This window comes from Notechis scutatus, chromosome 1 (assembly GCF_049901735.1).
Source record: "Notechis scutatus isolate UNSWTSFEM ecotype Mainland chromosome 1, rNotScu1.2, whole genome shotgun sequence".
In the NCBI taxonomy this organism is placed as follows: domain Eukaryota; kingdom Metazoa; phylum Chordata; class Lepidosauria; order Squamata; family Elapidae; genus Notechis; species Notechis scutatus.
Window position 1 is genome coordinate 47,579,577 of NC_142009.1, and position 25,173 is coordinate 47,604,749.

A 25,173-nucleotide genomic window follows, 5' to 3' on the forward strand; every position below is an offset into this window, starting at 1 on the left:
AGGACTGATAGCAGCAGATGTGACCTTTGTCAAGTTTCCAGAGTTCATCTAAGGTTGCCCTTTGAGTGAGGTGACATTTGTTAGGATCTGTGAGTGCTGAGATATGAGAACAGAATGCTCTACTTGTCAAAGGAAGATCCTGCTTACATTGCATCCAGCTGGAAACAGTCATCCAGCACACACATGCTAATCTCTTTGGAACTCATCAAGACTGATAAAGAAAAGGCATTGGAATGTATTTTCCAGGATTACTATTGTAGCCGATGGGCCTAGGCTTAGTCTTAACACAAAGGAGAGTGGCTTCCCTAAATCCCTTCTCTCAAGTCCTATCATCATCAAGAACTTGTCCTCTGGATACTCCCAAGACAGATATATATATAATGAGGAGATGATCCTCCTCATTAGCAGTCCCTATCCATAAAATGCCCCCCATAAAGATATTTTTTGAGCTATCTTTCTCAGAGGTGGTATTCAGCAGGTTCTGACCAGTTCTGGAGAACCGATAGCAGAAAGTTTGAGTTGTTCAGAGAACTGGCAAATACCACCTCTGACTGGAGATTTTACAGTATCCTTCCCCTGCCACGCCCACCAAGCTATGCCCACAGAACCAGTAGTAAAAAAAATTGAAACCCACCACTGATCTTTCTTGATTTTGACTCCCAGGCTAATCCTCCCCCCCCACCCTCAATTAATGTTTTACTCGCTTTTATAGTTTTATATCTTCTATAATTATGTCTGGAGCTAATCTTTTCTATATACAGTATATATATACTATTTTTCCATTTTAAAATGTTTCAGTTTTTCTGATATTTTTATTTCATTTTGGATATTAATTTTATTGCTCTTATTATTGTATACATTGTCCCTAAAGCCTCAGGCAGCCTGGATCAACATGGATTGCTAGAATGCTTTGAAAATATATTTCTCAGAATTGCAAGGCACTACAGCTATTGGCCATCCTAGCTGAAATTCTGAAAATTGTAGGCCTAACTCAAGAAAAAGAGTAGAGAAGGTCACCTCATAAGTTTGAATTATACTGTTAACAATTTTTTTGCAAACTAAAATGTGATGGAAAGCACAATTTGCCATTCATAGATCCTATTTCAGACAATTCTATGTGCTTTAGTCACAAGGAATCCCTTTGTAGAATTTATATCCTTGGTGAACTGATTACTAATTACTTGATAAACAAATGTCTCCAAGGAATATTAAAAGCAAGGTACAATAATCACAGAGATGATTGTGATATCATGAACAGATTAATTATTTTCTTATGTGGATGCCTGAATATGCCAAATCTTTTTTTTTCAAACATTCTCATTTTGCTAGTTTAGGATTAAAAAACTTATTTAATTGCCAACCATTACCTGTCCAAGTTGTTTGGTTGATGAAAACAAAAGCTTTGCATTGCGAATGACTCTCACATATCTCTGTAGCCTCATTTACATCAAATACAGAAAGGAGACATCCTTTATGATGGTAGGATGGCCAGCATCTGTAATTTTCATTGATTATTGTAGCTTCAGGCACTCTTTTATAATCTAGGAAAAAAAACAAAGAAAAACCACATTTAAAATGCATTCTTTCTGGGAAATTGAGCTTTGACGGTGTCTGAAAAAATGTTTCCAACACTCTTCTCCATTTCCTTAATATGCCGCCTCTGTATGTGTTTTTAATCTTGCACCAGATATTTGCCAAAAAGAATATTTTGTTATATGCACTTTGATAGAAAAAAATTGTGAGCAAGGTTTGCCAAGAAACTCTCTGTGCCCCTAATTCTATCGCACTTCTTTTTCCTGTGAAAAGTAAGTCTTTGATTTCATTGAGGTCTTTGTGGACCGACTGAGTGAATATCATCCACATCAATGAGCAAAAACTTCAGCTGTTGGTATTCTTAAATTAGCCCCAACCTGGTGCCTCATATGTGTTAAGATTGCAAATTCCAGAAGTCCCAATCAATGATTAGGCTGACTAGGAATTCTGGGGAATGTAGTCCCACACGTGCAAAGGGGAAGAACAGAGTGGGACTTCATAAGCATTCCCAGCCCTTGTTCAAAATCAGGAGAGCATAGCTGGGTTCTGCCTATTTTGTAACAAACAAGCAAAGTCTTAATGAAGCCAATTTTTCTTTGTCAGTTTAGTTCAAAAGGGCAGTGACCTGATGAGCTCCATAGAAAAAGACATGGGAGAAAATAGTACAGTTGATTCTTGCCCATGCACATCTTGTCTACACAGACACTGAATTGACTTTGATTCGGTCTCCCTTCCATTTATGCCTCTCTTTCATACATATGTTTTGCTCACAACTCAGTGCTGTTTTCCAGCTGTCTGAGAATTCCCCTAATGAATGCATCAGGCATGTATAAATAGCTCTATTTAGCCACAGGACATCCCAAGAATGTGTTATACATAATTATTTCTAATTGTATTTGTTTAGGACAGTATAGATTTCCTATTTTATAGCCTTGCACTTTGTGTGAATCATTTCATTTCAGTTTAAGAATATTTTGCCCACAACCATAAAACTTAAGATTGTTGATATTTTGGAGAAAGTTTGATAACAAAGCCTTAATTGGAATTGAACAGTCATAGAGCTTATTTTGGTCTGCACTTATATACTTACCTGAAAGTAACATCCTTATAGGACAGCTGTACTTACTACTAAGACATGTGACTACAACTGCCCACATCTAATAAATAATATATTGGTTCATATGATAGATTCATTATTTAATATGCATTATGAACACCACCTCTTTATTAAATGTGTGAAATATGTGTGAAACCCTAACCCTAAACACACATTTCACAGAGACCTAAATATTTTTCCCTCTAACTACAAGGCAGTAAAATGCAATAGCATTTTTAGCAAGGCAGTATAGATTCGGGGACAGGACAATGTCCCGTCATATAAATTTGTCATAAAAATGAAATGAGATCTAGGATGATCTTGACAAGATAAGACAATGATCTTGGCCAATACGATACAGAGAGAACTGTAAATGTCTACATTTTGATAAGAAAAATCAAATGCATGATATAAAATGAAAGGGGGCATACTAGATAGCAGCACACATGAAAAATTCTTCTGTAAATAAATAGACATGTGTGATAAATAGACATGGACCAGATATTACAGTTCAAAACAATCACAAGACAGTGGAACAACATTTCAGCCATCCAGAACAATTCATCACTAACCTCAAGGCAGCACGGATGAAACAGAAAAATATATATTAAAAAATCCCAATCCATTTCAGAAAATATGAACAGGGAGAATGGGTTTGTAACTTATTACATTTGTTTAATTGATCTCACTGTGGGTTTTTTCCACCCCTTCCCCTTGCAGTATCAAATCTACTCTATACATCTAATTATAAAGGTGTTTAGTCTTGAATATGCTACTATATTCTGTTTCTGCTTCAATGCAATATTGAACAGTATTAGCAGAGATGTAATGTTAAGATTTTTAAAAAGTAATAATTCCTCTGTATATTTTATTGGTCAGAATCTAGAGCATTGTGTTGGGTTTGAGGCATTGCATTTCAGAAAGAGCATTGGCAAACTAGAGCAGTGATAGCTAACCTTTTCGGCACCAAGTGCCCAAAGCGTGTGTGCATCCACAAAATGTATTGTGCATGCACCCTCCATACATGCGTACGCATCCCCACACATGCACATTTGTGCCATGCCCCCACACATGCCCCCATTCCACGCACATGTCCCCCACATGTACGGCAGAGAACCGAAAACCAGCTGGCCAGTGGGAGGCACATGCACATGCACGGCAGAGCTGAGCTGGTGTGACAGCTCACATGCTGATGGAGAAGGCTCTGCGATGCCATAGGTTCGCCATCACAGAACTATAGAAAGTCCAGAGTGAAGCAACCAAGATAACAAGGGACTTAGAGGGAATAACTGAAAAAGAAAGTATATTACTTGTATGTTTCAACTGGAGAAGGACTGTATGAATACATGATCAGAAAGATATGGAAGATGGGGCAGAACTGTTCAGATTTGTTCGGTTACTCGAAATACAACGAGAAGCAGTTAGTTTAAATTAGAAGGAACCAGATTTTGATTTGGTTGAACCTGTGGAAAAATTCCCTAAAGTTGTCCAGTTGTGGAACAGACTTGTCTCAGGAAGTGGAGCTGGATGTGTTTATATAGAGGCTGGATGGTCATCTTCACAGAATGCTGAAGTAGCAGATTCCTGCACTGAATAGAAAGTTGGACTAAGATCCCTTCCAAACTTTTGTGATTCAACATTTAGAAATTATAAATTTTTGGATTTCTGCTATTTTGCAGAATGCGAAGTTCATACTTAACATCTGTTTTGATTTGCAAGAGCTCAACCTGGACCCTGCTGCCATTCGCTTTTTTAGGAATAGGTTAATGTGAAATCTCCACAAAGTGAATTCAGTGGCCTAGATAAACCTTGGAGTATTGCCTAACATGCTCTGCTCATGTGATTCACACAAATCATCTTTCTGTTCTTGGCAGCTTGCATGGGTATGAAATACCACCCATCTGTCAGATGCCTTTGGAGCCCAGGTCTCCAAAGGTCTCTGGGCTCTGGACTAGCATAAATACTTTGTCATAACATATTTAGTAAATAGTAACACAACTCCACAAAAATATATACAACCGTTTAGAAAGACAACTCTAACCGAGCCTTGAGATAGGAAGTTGTTGAATATGAGAACTTGTAAAGTTGAATCAGAGAGAAATGCTTGGGGAAAACCCGAGACATCAAACTAGACCTACTGTTTCCATCAGCTTTTTGGCAAATTTTCAGCAGTGGCATAGGTTTTGGATTCACTCCCATTGCAACAATTGTTCTCTTTTCTTCTACGGCCTATGTAGCAGTGGGGAGAGGGCAGCACACAGAATTCATTCCTATGAGGAATTCAGTGCCCTCCACCAAGTGAAATAAATGTCAGCTGACTTTCTGGACAGAAAAAATGTCACCAGGAACCACAAGAGCAAGCAAGTATTGCTAATGTCCAAAGTTGAAGGACCTCAGGGCAATATGCCATTCTTGCAACCTTGAATGTCCTTTTTGTACCATCACTCCGGATAAGAAATGGAGGTTTTCCCATGCATGATAGTACTTTTGGCATTAAGTGAAGATCCTTTTATTGCTAATTTAAATATTATCATTTTATTGTAATATTTTATCTTATTTATCTTAATAATTATGCTAATTATTATGTTCCCTATGTTGGCTTTATATTGATTTATTTTACACTGCCAATGAGATGAGAAGAGATAAGATACGACCTTTATTGTCACTTTTTCCTGGCACACTGGCACACATTAAAAATGAAGTTATGATTGCCTGCTATATGTATATGTATGGAGATTTTATATATTATTTATTTATATATATAAAATCTCCATACACATACACATATATATTCTATATATTAAATATATATTCCTATAAAAAACTATTTTAGATCTATTTTATGATAAGTGGCAACAGCTGTTCAGCTTTCAGATTAGAAGATATGCCAGGAATTAAATATCAGAACTTTTATACATAAAGTATGCTTTCTACTACCAAATATCATTTCTACTGTGACCTTTCATGAGAAAAGGAAGAAAAGGGTGAACAGGATGAAGAAGGAGAAGAAAAAGAAAAAAGGGTTATAATATTAATGCAGAATTGTCAGTTCCACATATTGAATTTTGACTTCAGCAAAGTTGAAATTGTGTGTGAGAGAGAGAAAGGGGGAAGAGGGAGGGAAGGAAGGAGCGAGAGGGAGGGAGAGATTTCCACATGAGTTTCAATAGTGGATATAGTAATGCTAACTGAACATGTAGCAGATTCACAAGATTCCAAACTTCTCCTGAAGATCATTGTTTATGGATCTGATGGAAGCTAACATTCCTCCAGCTGAGAGGAGATGGCAGCTCAAACTGTGTGTGAAGAAAATAAATTCTCACTGTAGGACAAGAGGTTCGGAGGCAGCTGAAAAGTGCCAAGAGTTTGCAGCTGAATTTAGCACAGATTAGGGTTCAGTCTGGGCAGGACTTCTTAAATAGCTCTGTGGGGGATCTGACCATTATGCTCCACTTAACCAATATGAAGTAAAGATTGAAAAGATTTATTGTATTTATATAAACTTTGCTAAACTGCAATTTGGTCCTAACAAAACCCGTTTTATTGCAAATTCAAAAACTTCAGAACTATAATCTCATTAAAACAGGATTAGACATTTTAATAAAGGTTAACTGGAGAGTCAGAAACACTACAAAGGGAGATGTTTAAACTCCAACATCAAACATACATGCAATTAGAAGTGAACTTTAAAAATACTGACTTTTTAGCAGCTCTTTGAAAATTCTCAAACTAAATGACTACAGAGAAAGTATTCCTTTCTGAAAGAAGAAAATGACTGTAACTTAGTCAAGCTGATATAAGGGGTGCAGTTCTTGAATATATATTTACCCTAGGAGGGATTAATAATATAAGTCACCATGTGCCACTCAATGTCTATGGAGATTCTCAGTCATCCAGGTCATGGGTGTCCCAAATATGTTTTTTTCAAGAGGCAACTGGCTTCTTTTGTTTTTCTTTGAAGATGTTTCGCTTCTTATCCAAGAAGCTTCTTCAGTTCAGAGCTTCAATCAGAGCTGAAGAAGTTTCTTGGATGAGAAGCAAAATGTCTCCAAAGAAAAAACAGAAAGTCCAGTTGCCTCTTGAAAAAAGCACCTTTGAGACATGTGCCACTCAATTACAATACCCATCTTCCCTTATTATTGACCATGTTGGCTAGGGGTGATGGAAGTCATGGTTTAATAGTCCTTAAAGGGCTTTCAGCAGACAACCACAACAATATATAAGTTTAGCCACAGCAACTCACTGAGGATAGTTTTAGGCAGGGCAGAATTCTATTCTCACCATTACCTATTATTTATCAAATTGATTTGCCAATTTAGCAATTTTATGCAAAACACAACATTAAAATATTCCTTCTTGTGGGCGACCATTCATCTGTAAGCATTTAGGTACAGAAGTGAGCTACCAGTAATAATATGTTGTTACTTTTATTATAAATATATATATATATATATAATATACATATACATATACATATACATACATACATACATATATATAAACAAATGGAAGCAATCTGAAGCCTGTTGTAGTTTTTTTAATAGTATTCATTCTATTTGAATAAAGCTAAAAAATATATTGAAATTATTTTCTATAAACAAAACACATTGAACAGTAAATCCTGAGACCCCAATATAATAATAATGGGATTGGGTATACTCCTTAATTCAGCCTTCCCTAATGAAATACTCTCCAAATATGACAATCTGCAATGCTCATCACCCCCTGTATGTATGACCGTCTCTTACAACAGCTGGGTAACCCAGGCCTTTTCTCACTCCAGATTTCCAGCCTTGGTCTTTCACACTACTATAATTATATGTTCAAGGCCACCCACTGAGTTCATGGCTGAGCTGAGATCTGAACTCAGGTTAAAGTCCAGCATTCTGTCAACTGGACCACACTGGCTGACAATTGGCAGGACACCCAATGAAGGAAAGCAACACAGTATTATTTGTGCTCTGCTCAGTGTTGCTCTGCTTTGACTGGCTACAACACAACTGAAAGGCTGAATAGAGAAGCAACCAACCAATGGAAGAAACATACACTGCCTGAAATGTGCTACCCAGACTGGAAGAGAAGACCCAGGGGGTACATAAACCCATCAGCACATGCTAGCAACCTTGACACACATAGTAGAGATTGATGCAAGATTTATTAGAAAATAGAAGAGCTGCTGGTTGAAAGGGGTCCTTAAGAATTAGCACATTTGAAACCAGAGGTTTATTATAAACCCATAAGTATCACTATAAGCTTATGGCAAGAGTACCTCTGTAGCTCCATGGAAGATATCTTTATTTATACTATAAAATACACAGAAGAATTGATCTTGGGCATGTGATTAAATATATGTTCAGAATTAAAGGAGTTAATGGGAAGAAGGTCCAAAATCTATGCCTTAAGCCTCAATTTGACCCACAGCTAAATAAAAGAAGCCCTTTCTTCACAGATTCCCTGCTCACATTTTACTTAATATCATGAAAAAGAAAATAAAAATGCCTAAGCATAAAAGCATTCATTGCTTCATATGGCCTCTAGAATTTGGCATAAGTGGTCCCTTTATGAGTTTTGTCTAAAAATGGCACGTGAGACATGTGTGGCTAAGGTTATAGCTATCACATGTATTTTCCTTCACTTTGCAAATGTTGTATGTAGTTGTGTGTATTTGAAGTTTTTTATAAGACTATTGGGTGAGATTTTCACAAATGCTAAACTGGTAATTAGACTTTCAAACTAGAGAATTCATTCCATTTTTATTGTTCTTCTAGAGGTGAGAAAACTAGAAAATTGTTAGTTCAGGGAGGATTTGACTAGTTGCTTGTTGATATTTATTTGATTATGTATGGCTTCCATGAAGGCCAATAGTCTGAGTGGTGTGATCTTGGTGTTTTCTGACTGTGGATGTGTTCCTACAAATCTTTCACTACCAAACTAGATAATATCACCTTAGTTATGAAAAGTCTGCAGGAAAATGACCAAGGTCAGAGAATATAGGAACCAACAGTTGAACTCTGAGCTGCTAGTGGAATATAAATGTCATCATGCAGGTACAGATTTTCCTGTTCATCTGCTATTTACTAGGAACTAGATATTGTTTAGGATAGAGCTCCATTTTGCAAAGCAATCAGGGGGTGCCAAACCACATGCCTTATAATGCTAATAAAGGAAACCAAAGGGCAATTGTAGAGATTGTTGGTTAGAAATAATTCTGGCAATGTCAGAAACAAACAGCCTGAGATCAGACTGGTCTGTTACAGGAACAAGAAGCAAGCTTTAATCATTCCTTCCACTCAAAACTCTAAGGGTCTATGCCAATGAGAGAAAAAGAAGCAAAAATTGGCCCTTGGTTTTACTATAAATAGGGCTTGCATTTTATGCTTGACAATCACTGTGATTCTTTATTAACAGTTCTCCTAATTTTCACAATAAAAGTTTTCTTAACACAGACCTGCTTCTTTGAATCACTGCCTGTGCAGTTTTTATTTCTGGTTTCATCTAAGAGAATCCTGACATCCTTCACCTCTGAACTATTCCTAGCAGTAAGCAGAAGGAAGTGATTTAAAAAAAACAAAAAACATAGCAGATACTGAAATGTTGGAAATAGTAAATGTTTTGGGCAGCAGAATTATTTAGGCCATGCAGTTTAATGTTATTCCTTAAGATAGCCTGCTGTCCTTATGAGAGCTCTGCCCTTTCCCAAGAATCAGAGAAAAATTCTACTTTATTTTGGATGCTGGAATTATCAGCTTGCATGGAAAAGGTGGATTCTTGTCAATTTTGGCCAGCAAAATGTTTTTTGTTAGCTCTGCTTCCTCTGCTCCTTAAACTGACCTAAGTGTAGTACATAAAATTATCTGCTACATGTCCTACCTGTCAATGACTACTTCAGCTTCAACCACAACAACACACAAGCACACAATAGATACAAACTTAAGGTAAACCACTCCAAACTTGATTGCAGAAAATACGACTTCAGCAACAGAGTTGTCATGCCTGGAATGCAGTACCTGACTCTGTGGTTTCTTCCCCAAACCCCCAAAACGTTAACCTTAGACTGTCTACTGTTGACCTCACTCCATTCCTAAGAGGTCTGTAAGGGACGTGCATAAGTGCACCAACATGCCTACCGTCCCTGTCTTAATGTCCCCTTTTATTCGTGTAATCATAATCATGTTCTAATTATATCTAATTATATCTGTTATCTAATACATGCTTGACAAATAAATAAAATAAATAAAAACTATTTTTAACTCAATCTTTGTGGCTACTGGAAGAAAGTAAACGTATCAGAATGAATGCCCTATTTAAAAAGCATACTATTAAAAGAGTGACTATCGAACAGAAAGCAAATCTTTCTAAAAACTATCTTTACCATCTGAATAGTAAGCAAATCCATTTTACACTAACCAGTCAAATTCTTGGACTCCAATGTAATATAAATTAGGAAAAACAGGCCAGTGGTTTCCTCCTTTTAACTTGCTTGAATCACTCTCAATCTGACTTTAATCAGTCCTAATGACCATTTATTTCAACCACAGCAACAGACTGTGTTTTTAAAATAGCTACAAGTTGGAAATCTGCCCAGTTTTTTTTTCAGGTTGTTGCCTAAAGTGTATCAAACTTCTAATATATTTTCTTCGCTTTCATTTGTTGGATTGACAAAATTAAATGCTTTTGTCAGATTCCCAGAAAAGAAAGAAACATGAAAACTATTTAAACTTATTTGTAGAATAACATAGTATCCATATTAATTTCCTTTATATGTAACAGAATAACAATTGGCCACTTTTTAAAAAAGTCACAACTTTATATGCATGAACTTAACCACTAATATATTTACAATAGAATCGGTGGCCAATTTTACAATTATTTATTTTGCTTAATTTATACCATATGCTATTTTACATTATTTTACTTGTCCTTTCATGTCCAAATCTTGAAAAATCAATTGGTTTAGGATTAAGGGAAATTAACTATTTTTTATAATTCAAAAACTTAGTAAGATAAAATACATTATATTTATAGATTATATAAGGGAAAATCTTATAAAAGTACCTATAGTACATAATGAAAAAGGAATATAAAAATGCATATATTTGGAATAAATCATATGGGTTTTTCATGCACACTCTAATTGATGTAGGACAGAATGAACATAAGAAATAAAAAATAATAAATCTGTCCTACTTCTAAACAAGCATTACATTTTCAGCCAAAAATATAGCGAGTAAGGTGACCTGGTTTGGTGTTTTTTAAACTACTTCAGAACTTGGAGCGCTAAACAATTAATTGGTTTATGCAGAATTTATCAATGGGAAAAATGGTTTCAAAGATCCCAAAAAAATTTTCCTGGATTTTAAGAACATGTCAGGAGCATATTGTTGTGATTTGGAAATCAGTAGTTTTCCACAAAATGCAATTTTAGGAACACTGATCTAGATGAAACATTGATTGTCATGGGTTTTGTGGGGAACTATTTTTAATAATTTTTCAAAGAATAATTAGATTGAAAATCTAAGCTTGGTTGATTGATTTGATTTGAATTTATCTTATTAGTTTATACATAACTCAAGGAAGTGAGCATGCATAATCCTTTATTTACAAGTTCTATTTACAGCTGATAATTTATCCTAGTTCCTTGCAGTCAGTACCACTAACCCACTGAAGTATTTTGAATGCAGCATCATTTCAAAGCTCAGAGTCTCCAGAAAACCAACTTTAATAATGCAGTGACTTACGATTAGAAACAAACAAACATAACTATTAAACAAACTATTAAACAAACATAACTATTAAACCTCCCCTTCTGTACTGCAAACACACATATGCTTTGTTTCTGTATCACTACAGTGGAATATAATTTATGGCACTATAAAAAGTTTTACAGCTAAAGCACGGTGAAAGCTCAAGAATCCAGTCCTTCTGTAACATAGCCAAGGTTTATCTTGTTAACATTTATTTATGGGATGATTCAGATTGACAAGAGCTTTCATGGAGTTGCATTTCTATTGACTACGGTGCCACAGATGAAGTTCTACTTTAAAGAGGTTTTCTGTTCCCCCTTCCCACTTTCAGTTTAAAAATGGTTTTCAGATTCTTCGATCATATTTTATTGTTTGAGAAATAAAATTCTAGAAATTTCCTCCATTTCAAAAACTGTTACTTTACCTGATTTGTGTGGCCATGTAGAGTTCTTACGATACATGCCACTCTTGTACATATACAAAACTCTTTCGAGATGAATGGCTGTTTCATCTATTCCCCACCGAAGTTCTCCTATAAAAGAAAATGGGGGGGAAATGACTTAGAGAAGAAAATTAACTCTGTCCATATGGAAACTACAGGAAATGTAGAAAGGCACAAACCTATCATTTTAACTGATTGGAGTGGGGAGAAGGTGTGGGGACATCAGTGGAGGTTTAATTTCTCGTGTTTGCATTTCCACCTTGAAATTCAACCAGAAAGAAATCAAACAAAAATAGAGCCCCCTGTAACTACATAGCCAAAAAGGCATTAAGAGTTGTTAACCTAATCCTATGTAGTTTTTTCTCTGGTAATATCACACTACTAACTAGAGCATACAAAACATTTGCTAGACCAATACTTGAATACAGCTCATTAGTCTGGAACCTGCATTATGTATCTGATATTAACACAGTTGAGAAAGTCCAGAAATATTTCACAAGAAGAGTTCTCCACTTCTCTACTCGTTGCACAATACCTTTGCCACCAGAGTTGAAATTCTAGACCTAGAAAACCTAGAACTACGCCGCCTTCGGTCTGATCTAAGTATAGTAAAAAAAATCATACATTGCAATGTCCTACCTGTCAATGAATACTTCAGCTTCAACCATAACAATACAAGAGCAAACAATAGATACAAACTCAAGATTAATCGCACCAAACTTGATTGCAGGAAATACGACTTCAGCAACAGAGTGGTCAATGTCTGGAATACTCTACCTGACTCTGTGTTTTCTTCCCCAAACCCCAAACACGTTAACCTGTCTACTATTGACCTCACCCCTTCCCTAAGAGGTTTGTAGGGGGAATGCATAAGCGCACCAATGTGCCTACCATCCCTGTCCTATTGTTTCTTTTTATTTTTCTTATATCTATCCATTTCATGTATTCATAACTATGTTTATACTTATACTTACCGTGTTTCTCCAACAATACGGCCTCCACCAATAGGAAGGCCCAGCATGTTTTTTGGGCATAAAATCAAATTAAGCCCCTCCCCCCAAATTTAGGCCTATTTTAAAATATGCAAAATAAGGGGAAGGGCGGGGAGACTTGCCGTTAGGAGCGCCCGGCAGGCCGAATTCCTCGCCACCAGCCGCTCCTAACGGGCAATCATGGCCAAGCACAGAGAGCTCCCTACTCCCACCTTTGCTGCAGACACCTTTGGCACCCGCCACTGTTGCTTTCCCTTCTGCCCATTACGCCGCCACGTTTGGAGCTGCCGCTTCCATGTTTGGAGTGCGGTCGCCATTTGGAGCTCCAAACGCGGAAGTGGCAGCTCCAAACATCACAGCGGGCGATCTTTTTATTTTGGTCCGCGCGAAGTTCAAAACGAGCAGGAGAGGGAGACTGCGATGCCTCCATCCGAGATGGCAACCTCACTAGTGGATCACAACGTGGCTGGAAGCCCGAATCGGCGGGATACGATGGCGATCTTTTGGAGCGAGAGGAAAGGGAGAGAAGAGTTGCAAGGCGTAATTTGCAGGAGGAAGTGGGTGTACCCCACGGCAGGGAGCCCAAGGAAGAAGGGCCGGTGAGGCAACGGAGAGCGTCCCGTAGCCCCGGAAGCAGCCTAGAGATGCGCCCGGGAAGAGGCGCAGATGCTGCCTTGTAGTCCCCAAGCCAACTGCGTGCGCCGCCTTTAGTTATGTGTGCTCCGCGCTTTGGGCATCTCCGTGTGATCGCGACCCTGTCCTTTCCACCTGGAGCCCTTGCTGCTTTCTGGCTCTTTAGCAACCGGCTTCGTGTTTGGAGCACTGCCGCTGTTTGGAGCTCCAAACGGCAGCGGAAGCTCCAAATGCGGAAGTTCCAAACATGACGGTGGGCGATCTTTTTATTTTGGTCCGCGCGAAGTTCAGAGCGAGCATGAGAGGGAGACCGCGATGCCTTGAAAAATGCCATTCAGAATGGCTAAAATAGCTGTGTGGGAAGAATGGAAATCTTCATCCCAATCAAGTAATTGGAGGTCTTCCAAAGAAATTCAGCACTGAACAGGTAGTCTTCTACTTACAACAGATCATTCAGTGACCACTCAAAGTTTCATTGGCACTGAAAAAAGTGACTGATGAAGGTTTTTCATGCGATCTTTGCAGCATCCCCATGATTATGTGATCAAAATTCAGGTGCTTGGCAATGGTTCATACTTAAGACCGTTGCTATGTCCCAAGGACAGGTGATCACTTTTTGCAACCTTCTAACAAGCAAAGTCAATGGGGAAGAGATTCACTGAACAACTGCAGCAAGAAAGGTCATAAAATGCGGCAAAACTCACTTAACAACAGAAATGTTGGGCTCAATTGTGGTTGTAAGTTGAGGACTACCTGTAGTTTAGAATTCAAGAAAAGAAGTATTTCATCATACAGTGCAATCCAGAGGCATGTGATGAGTGCAGAATCATGCAGATTTTTTGAGGCCTGATACAGAAATATTCCTTGTATGTTCTTACCGGTAGCATTGACTATCGCATCGAGCAATGGCTTCAAGGATGAAGGGGCACTGTGAGGCAGGAGATATGTAAAGAAAAACCTACAAAACAATGAAACGTGTTAGATTTGTAATAGTTTGGTAATTGCTGTTGAGGAACACCAATGAATAATAAAATTCCAGTAATGTGCATATTCAACTTGAAGAAAATCTATCCATAAGATCACTAGGGGTGGACAGCAATTTAGTGGCACACCATCAATCAATAATCACATCTCTGCGCTTTGCAAAAAGTAAAAACATATTCTGTACAGGTTGGAGACATTCAAGAGCAATTAGGACTGAAATTTCCATTGGTAAGGAATGCAGTTGTAAAGTGTGACCTAATGAATCCTGGCAGTCCCAATTGTCTTCATTAAGCAAATCTCATGATTTGGTAAGGTAACTTCCTCCAAAGATACAACTAAAATAAATGGAGAAGTGGGCAAGAACTTGCAAGTTCCAGGCATCTTTCTTTACTATTAATTTATTAACTTTTCTATTTTTCTTCAACTTTTTTTGCACGTTGAGCTTTTTTTTTCAAAGAAGTCTAATGGAACAGTATTCCTAACTGCTTGCCAATCTCTGAAATAAAATCTCCAGTGAAAAAGGCCTCACCATCCTTCTAAGTAATGCTTCCTCAAAGTTAAATATCAATATTCAACTGAAATTTATCACATTGTAACTTAAACCTAGTAGATCTGAATCCAGCCTTCTAGAGTAACAGAAAATGGTTTAATCAAGGAAAAAATCATAGTAACAATAATTACATGTTTTAATTGTTAACGTTTTGTTTAGGGAGATAGCAAGCTCTTGTACAAATTGTTTTCTTTCCCCTGTATCTTTTTTTCTTCATCTCTATGATTTTGTTTAGCACTTTAAGAATTATTTTTATTATACTATTTTAATTAAAAGGGAAAAAAACATTTCCAAAGACAAGTCAAGTGTCTCCTTTCAAAAGCTTTTAAACACTTTTCATACCTCAAGTATGAAAAGAAATTAAAAAATGGTACGGGTAAGTCAACTTATGACTTACAACAATAAGCCCAGCCCAGAATTATGATCATAAATCATGCCAATCATTAAGTAGATTATCACATGACCAACCCAATTGTACAACATTTTTGTGGCAGTCATTAAGCAAACCCATTGTCTACAATAGCGCTTTTTTCTGGAAATTTGAAATAAACACTGATTTCCATTTTTTTTAAAAAAACATTGTAAATCATGTAATGTTGCAAATAACCATAGAAGTGGCCAACTGACGAGTGCCAAAAATGTGTTCACCTAACAACACCCAGCTGTCAGAATTTTGAATCTGGGGTTGTATCTTTTTGGGTATCCATTGAAACTTTGGCCATAAATGGAAGGATATATATATTTCACTGTTCTTTCAGCTTATAGACATGTGCATCTCCAGTACCAAGCTGGGTTCACAGATTAACCAGCACCTTGTCTGTTACTAGTCTTGAAATGCTAGCCTTGCCACACAAACAAGAGATGTATTCATCTAGTCTGCCCTCTCCACAGTATAAGATCAACTTTGTGGGATCTAGTAACACAAATCCTTCACAGATGGCTGCCCAGCCTATTTTAGTCTCTGGAATATGACTGCTCATCAACTTCCAGGACAATAACTTGTAACATAAGGCTCCTCCTCCTAAATATCTATTTTCCGGTTTCAATATATAAACAATAATTTGATTTGTTAAATTATTGGTTTCTATTTAGATCCGTACCTGTATGCATTGTAAAGATTTCTCTTCTCATTCATGCTTTGGCACTTGCCGTCAACAGAACAAGGAAGAGTGAAATTTCTTGCTGGAAATTCCATGAAACAATCTCTGTTGCTAGTGCAGAAGGTTTCCTCATTGCTTGCATCATCCAGATCTGTCACTTTGAGCTCTCCATCCACAATCACAAATTGTCGAGGTCGGAAATCCAATAGAGTTACAGAGCCAAGAGGAGAATGGGCCAGGTAATGCAGAAGCTGAACTAAGCTGAAGCATATCTGAAATCAGAAAAGTCAAGTTGTCACACATGGCTTTTGTAATAGAACAATCCTAATAATATCTGTTAGAGACCATGGAAAATGACAATAAGCCTTCAGCTTTCTTCATTATTAGAAACAGATTCAACAACTATGAGTGCCAAGTGTGCACATGGAAAGTTTGCTCAATATTTTTTATTGGTCCTTGGCATACAAATTTGGCTCTCTCTGATGTCCTGAGTGGAAAATGAAGCTAATATCACACATGCTACAAATTTCTTATAAACTGATTTCACCAGTGGTGGGATTCAAAAAATTTTTACTACTGATTCTGTGGGTGTGGTGTGGCTTGGTGGGCGTGGTGTGGCATGACTTGGTGGGCATGACAGGGGAAGGATACTATGAAATCTCCATTCCCACCCCACTCCTGGGGGAAGGTTACTGCAAAATCCCATTCGCTCCCGACATCTGGGGGAAGGATACTGTAAAATCCCCATTCCCTCCCCACCCACTAACCTGCTTCCCAGCTCCGTTCTCCTGTGCAGGGCAACCAAAGAAGACCCAGCCGATCTTCTGGGACTCGGGAGGCAGAGAATAGATGGGGGTTGGGCCAGTCAGAGGTGATATTTGCCGGTTCTCCAAACTACTCAAAATTTCTGCTACCAGTTCTCCAGAACTGTTTAGAACCTGCTGAATACCATCTCTGGATTTCATGCAATGTGCCAGCGTGATCTTGCAAGATACATTTCAAAGTCCACCTCCAGATTGCCTCTGGATGGCTCTGGTACATGGTGTAGCCACACAATTCCATCACAAAAGAGTCTATTTGGGAAATAATATGGCACAGAAATGCCATGGAATGAACTGGTTTCTACATGCTCTCATTAAAAATATTTGTCAGTTGCAAACTGTTCTGCTGCAATATTAAAGTTCTAGAAAAGCCACACTTTAAAATGTACCCCATTTTACTGATAGTCCTTGACTTATAACTACAACTAAGCTCAAAATTTTGTTTGCTAAACGAGAGAGTTGTTAAGTAAGTTTTGCCCCATTTTACAGCCATACTTGCCACATTTGTTAAGTGAATCACTGCAGTTAAGTTAGTAACACGGTTGTTGAATCTGGCTTCCCCATTGACTTTGCTTGTCAGAAGGTCACAAAAGGGGATGACATGACACCAGGACTGTCATAAATATAAGCCAGTTGTCAAATGTCTGAATTTTGATCATGTGGTTCTGGGGATGTTGCAACCATCGTAAGCATGAAAATGGTCATAAGTCACTTTTTAAAGTGCCATTGTAACTTTGAACAGTCACTAAATGAACTCTTGTAAGTTGAGGACTACCTATATATTCAATGAGGCCCAATGCCAGCATATGGCACTTGAAAAAGCTTTTGAAGTCTTGGTCAGTAATAGAATGATGATATCATCATGCAAATGCCATAGTTATGCAGATATGTAACTTGTAAATTATTTGCAAGACATTATCACACATCATCATTTTCCTCTTTCTCCCACTGCAAATGCTCATGGTGTCAGTACCCTGGCATAGTCTACAAGCTCTGTCACTTCCCACTTACCTCACACTGACTTGGAATTAGTACAGTGGTGCCTTGGTACTCAACTGCTTGGGAACTCATCAAATTTGGTACTCAACACATTTTGATGTGAAAATTTTATCCCAGTAGTCATCGTTAGTTTGCTACTCAACACAAAAGCTAGAACTTGTTGGTATTGGCTGCCTTGCGATTCACTTCATTATTCCTTATGGGAAAAACCTGTTTTTTGGTTTTTGGTAGTCATCATGCCTCCCAGAACCAATTAAAGATGAGTATCAAGATACTATTATAATGATATTTCCCCCAGGGATCCCCTCTTCATTTTTGGTTTTGTATCAATCTGTCCTAATAGTTTTTAGTGGATTCAACTCCAGAATTCCCAACCAAAATGGTATTTTATGCTGATAGCTCCAATCCTATTACAGCTGAAAAGTGCCAGGTAGCAGAATGATTCTCTTTACATAATGAAACAAACAAAACGTTAAAATACTTATACTCATTTTGTGCATATTAAAACTGTGCCATTAGAACTTTGTAATTGTACTTACGTGAAACCTGTCCTCCCATGAAGTCTGCAAAAGCTGTATCATCTCCAGTGGTGAACCTAGTTCTGTGATGGCAGTCAAGGTGTCTGAGATGTCATTGCTATCTTGGTAACAATATCCATGAAGCTGCAAAGGAAAACATAGAAAATGTGACTTATAAACCCATTTATTGGATGGAGTTTTCCTCATCCCATCATCTTCTACCTCCCACAGTGATACAGTTGAAAACCTGTACAAAAACCTTACTGTGTAGAGAAAATTGGCATATTTAGAACAGGAGAGAGGTTAGCCTATAAAATAAAATGCTTCTATGCAGGAGAACATTCACCAAGATAGGTAAGCAGGTAATAAAAAGTAAAGGTTCCCTCGAGTTGATTTCAACTCCTGCTAACTATATGGTCATGTCCCCGGATTTTTCTTGGCAGAAGCACAGAAGTGGTTTACCTCTGGTTTTTTGCAGGTTCCCCCACACGCAGAGAGAGAGAGAGAGATACATACAGTTTTACAGACAAGCCTACAATTCTGCTATTTCTAATTTCATCATTTCTGATGCAGCTCCTTTTCTCTCTGTTTAGAAAAATCTGTGAAAACACCTCTATTTTGCCAGGCTTTCCATTATAATTAATTGATTTTAGTATCAATTTAAAGTAAGCTTTAAGTTTTTATAGCCTGTCTTTTTGCTTTGTTAGCTGCCCTGAGAATCAACTGAAATTTTGCAAAACATAGAACTACCAGAGCCATAGAATTCCTGTATAGGAGTCTCCTTAGGTTGGAAATTATCAATGAAGGAATACAGCAACTACATTTGCAAAAATTATCGGCTAATACAGGAACCTTGCTCAAATTAAGACTCTATTATGGGAATATACTGTACTTTTCTTAATTGTGCTTTCATCACTACCGCTCTACACATTTTTAAGGTATCAAATGCTAATTTTGTAAAAGGCATACCATTTAGTTTATCCAAAGAAAACTTCCCTAATCCAAAATTGGACTATTTTGAGATTTTTAATACAAGAGCCAAGACATCCAAGACTTCTCTTGCCCATTCTCACTCCAGATGGGTTTTCCATTATGTCCTTGTTAATATGAACAGTTCTGAATCGTTGCACAAGATCTGAGCAGGAGAAACTGGGAAAGAATATATGGCTGTCTTATTTCCTATGGCTGAGGAGATATAAATGTTGATAAAATGTTCACTAGCTTCAGTGTTAGAACTCAGTAATGTCAATAATCTATTATTTTTCAAAAGATATAAGTGTTTCAAAAAAAACATACTTTAAGAAAAATTTATTTCAGGAATTCCTATGAAATAATGTTCTGATTTAAATGCCTTTTTTGTAGCTTAATAATTACAATTTTTAACAATTAGATATTGGACACATGGAATGTAATTAAACAAACTAAAAGTCTGCAATACTGGTAGTCCTTGATTTGTTTAGCAACTGTTTGAAATTACAATGGCACTGGAAAAAAAAGTAACTAACAACCAGTCCTTGCACTTAGAACTGTCACAGCCTACCCACAATCACGTGATGAAATTTAGGGTGCTTAGCAATTGGCATGTATTTACAATAGTTGCCATATCCCAGGGTCATGTGATCAACATTTACAACCTTCCCGGCTGGCTTCTGACAAGCAAAATCAATGGAGGAAGTCAGATTTGCTTACTGGCCATATAGTTCATTAACAGCTGCAGCAATTTGCTCAAAAACCATGGTGAAAAAGATTGCAAAATCAGGTGCAACTCACTTAACAACTTCCTTGTCTATCAATGGAAATTCTGATACCAATTGTGGTCATACATCAAGGACTACCTGTAGATCAGGAGTGTCAAAGTCAAGGCCAATGGGCCACATTCGGTCCATGGGTGCTTAGGTCTGGCTCACCGGGCTGCCCTGGAACAGCAAAGGACCAACCTGCGTTATCTCAATATCAATCTCAATATCAACCTGCCAGTGAAAACAGTCTAGGAAGGACCGCATGTGGCCCTCCCAAGCTCCATTTTTGCTGGCAGAGGGCTGCAGGAGGCAGTCACAGCCAAAAATGGAGCCAAAAACAATCTGTGTTTTCTCTGGCAGATGGCTACAGGAGGCCGGGAGGGCCAGCAAAGTGCCAGCAAAACAAACTACTAACAAAAGTGGCATTTGATCACACAAGTGACATTGAGCTGGCCATGCCCACTCTGGCCACACCCACCTCAGCCCCCCAAGGTCAAACATAATCCTGATGCGGCCCTCAATGAAATCAAGTTTGACACCCTTGCTGTAGATAATTTGGCATGAAACATGTATCTTCAGAAGTTCTATATAGTTTGATTTCTGAAACAGAGAACTGAGAAATATCATGTGGTTATTCAGCTAAAGAGCAGAAATAAGATAGAAATTGATGGGGATGTCAAGTAATTAGAAAATATAAGAAGTGCAAATTCTATTGAGGATTGTGTTGTCATCTGTCTGTAATTATTACTATTGCAGGAAAAGCCAAGACAAAGAACAAATGAGTATAAGACTGCAAGAATTTCCAAGCTGTTACAACTGCAAATACTATGATTTTAATAGGAATCTGAAAGATGTGCAGTAGAAGTTTGACAAAATCCAACATCAGAATTGTTCCTTAAGATGCAGAACTTTGACAGAGCCATGCACATCGTTTAGACATTTAGAAGAAACTGGAACTCAGAGTCACATTCCAAAAAGTGGCCCTGCTAGCAGAATCCACATTTGAATTTAATTGAGATTACATTGATTAAATGCTATTAATATGATTGGTCTCCATGGATTGAATAGTGTTCCTCCTTTGTAACATCAAAAATATATAATTCAGCTACCAGTTTTAATAAATGAGAAACTGTCCTACTGCAATATTCCTAAAGCTTAAAAAAACTTTGAATGTATTTGGGTTTCAGTTGCTACTTATCATTAGGGAGAAGTTCCACTTTGTAAAGAAAATGCAGCAGCATGATTAAATTCTTAAATCATATCACATTGGGTTTCATGTCACCCTGAAGCCTATCTAGAAACTACTGAGGCAATGATGCTATGTCCAACTTTAATTGCTTTAGGAAAAATCATCTTCATTTAAGCGTGCTGAAATTCACACATCGGACATGAACTAATTTTAACAAAGATCAGATATCAAATTATTGACTTGTTAACTGAGACTTCTCAGAAAACAACTGAATGAAAAACTGATGGTGATCTTCTACTGCTGCACCATAGAAAGCATTTTAACATACTGCACCTCTGTATGGTTTGCCAATTGCACAGTGGCGGATAGGAAAGCACTCCAGAGGGTTAATGTCAATTGCCCAGAAATCATTGGTTGCCCTCTCCCCTCTTTGGAAGAGATTTATAGCTCCCGCTGCCTTAAGAAAGTTCAAAACATTCTCAAAGATCCATCTCTCATCCTGGGAAACCCCCCCCCCTTTTTTTTGAACTATTACCATCTGGCAGACGGTACAGAATAATAAAAACAAGGACAAATAGGCTGAAAAACAGCTTCTATCCCAGAGCAGTAGCTCTTTTGAATTCTGCTGTATAGTGCAGTGTTGGTGTGGTGTTGGGGGTTTCCGGTTCAATGTGTGGAGTGTGAAGGATGTATGTTTGTGTTTATTTTCATGGTCATGATGGGCACTGAAAATGGTGTTTGATTTCATTGTACGAGGTGCAATGACAATAAAGTAAACTGAACTAAACTAAATTAAGGAAGAAACATAAAGTTGAGAAAGTAAGGGAAATTATTTCAGCAATATAATTTGAGAAGTGACTCCAATTATATTGATCACCTCACTATTAGGTTGTGTATAATTTAGCATAGAAGCTATTTGAGCAAACAAAGAGGAAAGGGGGAGCTCACCATCTGAAAATGCATGATAAATGCATGATCTCTATTATGTGCACCCTGTGAAATGAAAGTAGAGTCCAGAAAAGCAGAGCATAGATGATGTGTGTGCAATAACATTATTTATCACACATTGCAATTTTCACTGGTTAAAGTTTCCTCCAAAGAATTCCTTGTAATGGTTAGTGTAGAATTCAGAGTTAGATCTCCTTAGCTCTCCTCACCAAACTATACCTTCCCTTTGTTCTCAAGTGAAATTTGGACTAACTACTAAATCAGTTTAAGTCTGCTTTTTAGATAGACATGTTCTCTACATCTTAAGACATTTCCCCACATAAAACCGCCTTCCATTGTAAATGTCAGTAGCTTGGTGGATGTCAGTAGCTTGGAAACAGTACCGAAATTAGTAGCAATTGATTCCATAACAGGCCTTTCCGGGGAGTTTTCCTAAGGAAAATAGATGAGGTTGCAAATCATCAACTCCTATTAAAGAAGCAGCAACTGAGAACAGAGCCTTTAGGGGTGATTTATATGATACATATGTCGGAATAGACATATTAGCCTGGATTATTTCTCATGAAGGATAGTTCTCAAAGTGAGCAAGGATGGTGGAGGTTTTTTTTTTAGCCAACATCATGTACCTTTTATCTTAGGTAAAAGGATTCTCCTCCTTATCACACCTTACACTAATCAACCCCCCCCCAACACACACACACACACCACTCCATAGTTTCTAGCATCTAGAGAGCTACAGCCACTTCAGAGAAGAGACACACAACTCATCTAATAATGACAATTATGATTTAATAATGACAAACGGGCGTGTGAGGCAGCGGTCCCCATGGCCAGCCCCACAACAGGAAGATGGCGGGGGGGAGCCTCAGTTGAAGCAAAAGCAACACAGGTTTCCAAAAAAAATTAAAAAAAAATAAAACAAGGATAGTTAAGGTTCGTTTACAGTTGTATCAGCTCTGGCTTCTAGCAGCAGCAGAATTCCTGCTAACAGATCTTTTCTTCACTCTTAAAAGCTCGGGATAACATCTGGGCCTTTGGGAAACGTCCTTGTAATAAAGAAGCACTTTATATAATTTATCTTTCTTCACCAAGCTGCATCTGTCTGCTCTTTTGGCTGGCTCCTGTCTCTCACCCCCACCTCAAATCCCATGGGTTTCACAAGAAAAGGAACATATGGCCACCTCCAATGAATCACCAGAAGGTGGCACTGCTTTGACCTCTCTAACTTCCACCAAACACCACTTTGGATCTATGCATCTCCTTAAATAATTTGTATGCATCAAGACAACTCGATTTTTAAAGAGTTATCATGAATCAACATAAAACAACAAAAAGGTGTGCATGCGTTGTTTAGTGAGCATATAATCACTTATTTCAAAAGATTAAATAGTGTTGAGTGAGGCAATGGCAAACCTCTTCTGAAAAACATTACCAAGAAGGTTTTCATCTGTCTTCAAGTAGACCACATATTAATTTACTTCCACTAAATATCTAAGAAGAAAACAACTACAGTTACTACAAATTCAAAAAGAAAATCAGATTGAGAGGGAATGATATTGGCTGCTCAGTAAAATTCATGAATAAGTATGGACTTGAAGTGAGACAAATAATAATGAATTTGCAATTAATCTTTAACTAATATTATCCTTCCTGTATTTAAGTGCTTTAAGATAGAGCCATTGTTTTATATCAGTTGCAAGATAATATCATGGAAGCATTAAGAAGCAAGTTACTCCTTAATGCATTTCCTATCAAGAAAGGGGAAAAAATCACCAGAAAGATTTCCATATGGAAAAGTTTCCATGAGATGAATAGGGCACGATAGAAACAAAACTGTTTCTTAGTAATTGTTTCCTTGTAATTGGCTCCCCCCAAAATGAGAAGAATCGTTTAAGACAAGCTGTTTATGCCTGTCTAAGCATTTGTGCTGCCCGACAAGGCTTATAATTATATTTGATTACAGTAAATCAAACATCACCATTATCTCTTTACAATTGCATCCATTGTTTGAAATTAACAGTTCTGCTACTGCAGTTCCGAAGGAAAGAATTTTTCTACCTTCATTTCCAGACTGCAATGTATAGTAGCCAAGGGTGTGTTGACACTAAACTACAACTATGCTTATTTATCTCCCAACAAAAATGCAAGGTCTGGAATCTCTCCCTCTCTTCTTCACCCACCTATCTCCACTTCCACAAAAGAAAGCAACCACCTTGCATAGAAACAGAAAAAAAGAAGCCATTGCTGGTAGCTTACCAGGCTTGATAGAGAGCAACTGCTCAGCAATTAGCAGAATTAAATAACATTTCAGAAATAAATCAGACTTTGATACCTCTCTTTTGCAAAGGTCCCTCATTATGAAGTTGACTTTGCTTCTTCCATTTCCCTTCATTCCAAACATGGCAACATTAAACCTGGCTATCAAAATGTCTCCCATTAAAATGCCCACTTGCTAAAGAGAATAAGGAAGAGGAGGGACAAACAAATTCTTCGTTGTGCTATATTTTGCTTGGGGCATGCTGCCTCCTGGCAATTACCTGACCCAGTCACCACAGTTCTCTTGGCAAAATTTTAGGAAGTGGCTTGTCCTTGCCTTCCTCCTAGAACTAAGAGAGAGTGATAGGTATAAAGCCACCCACTAGGCTTCATACCTAAGGCAAGATGAGAACTCATGGACTCCTAATTTCTAACACATGCCTTAACCACTACACAAAACTGTCCTCTTGTGTTATACAGAGCAAACTTATCCAAACTATTACTAGTGATACTGTAACAAAAGAAAGGCAGGGATTTGTGTTGCTCTTGTTAAATAGGTTTTGATTTTTCAGCAATTAACCCTTCCCAGTTTTGTGGGTAATAATTTTCTTCTGATATGCCCAGTGAAT

The 25,173-nt window shown here is 37.7% G+C and overlaps 1 protein-coding gene across 1 annotated transcript in view; it reads right to left on the reverse strand.

Moving 5' to 3' along the window:
* PKDCC (protein kinase domain containing, cytoplasmic) overlaps nucleotides 1-25,173 on the reverse strand; it is a 39,343-nt gene that overhangs the window by 3,409 nt on the left and 10,761 nt on the right. The window contains exons 2-6 of the mRNA XM_087963079.1: nucleotides 18,434-18,556; nucleotides 16,075-16,346; nucleotides 14,319-14,398; nucleotides 11,798-11,905; nucleotides 1,368-1,541 (exon numbers count right to left, since the gene is read on the reverse strand). Of these exons, the coding sequence (XP_087819205.1) occupies nucleotides 1,368-1,541; nucleotides 11,798-11,905; nucleotides 14,319-14,398; nucleotides 16,075-16,346; nucleotides 18,434-18,556 (757 nt within the window). The remainder of the gene's footprint in view (nucleotides 1-1,367; nucleotides 1,542-11,797; nucleotides 11,906-14,318; nucleotides 14,399-16,074; nucleotides 16,347-18,433; nucleotides 18,557-25,173) is intronic.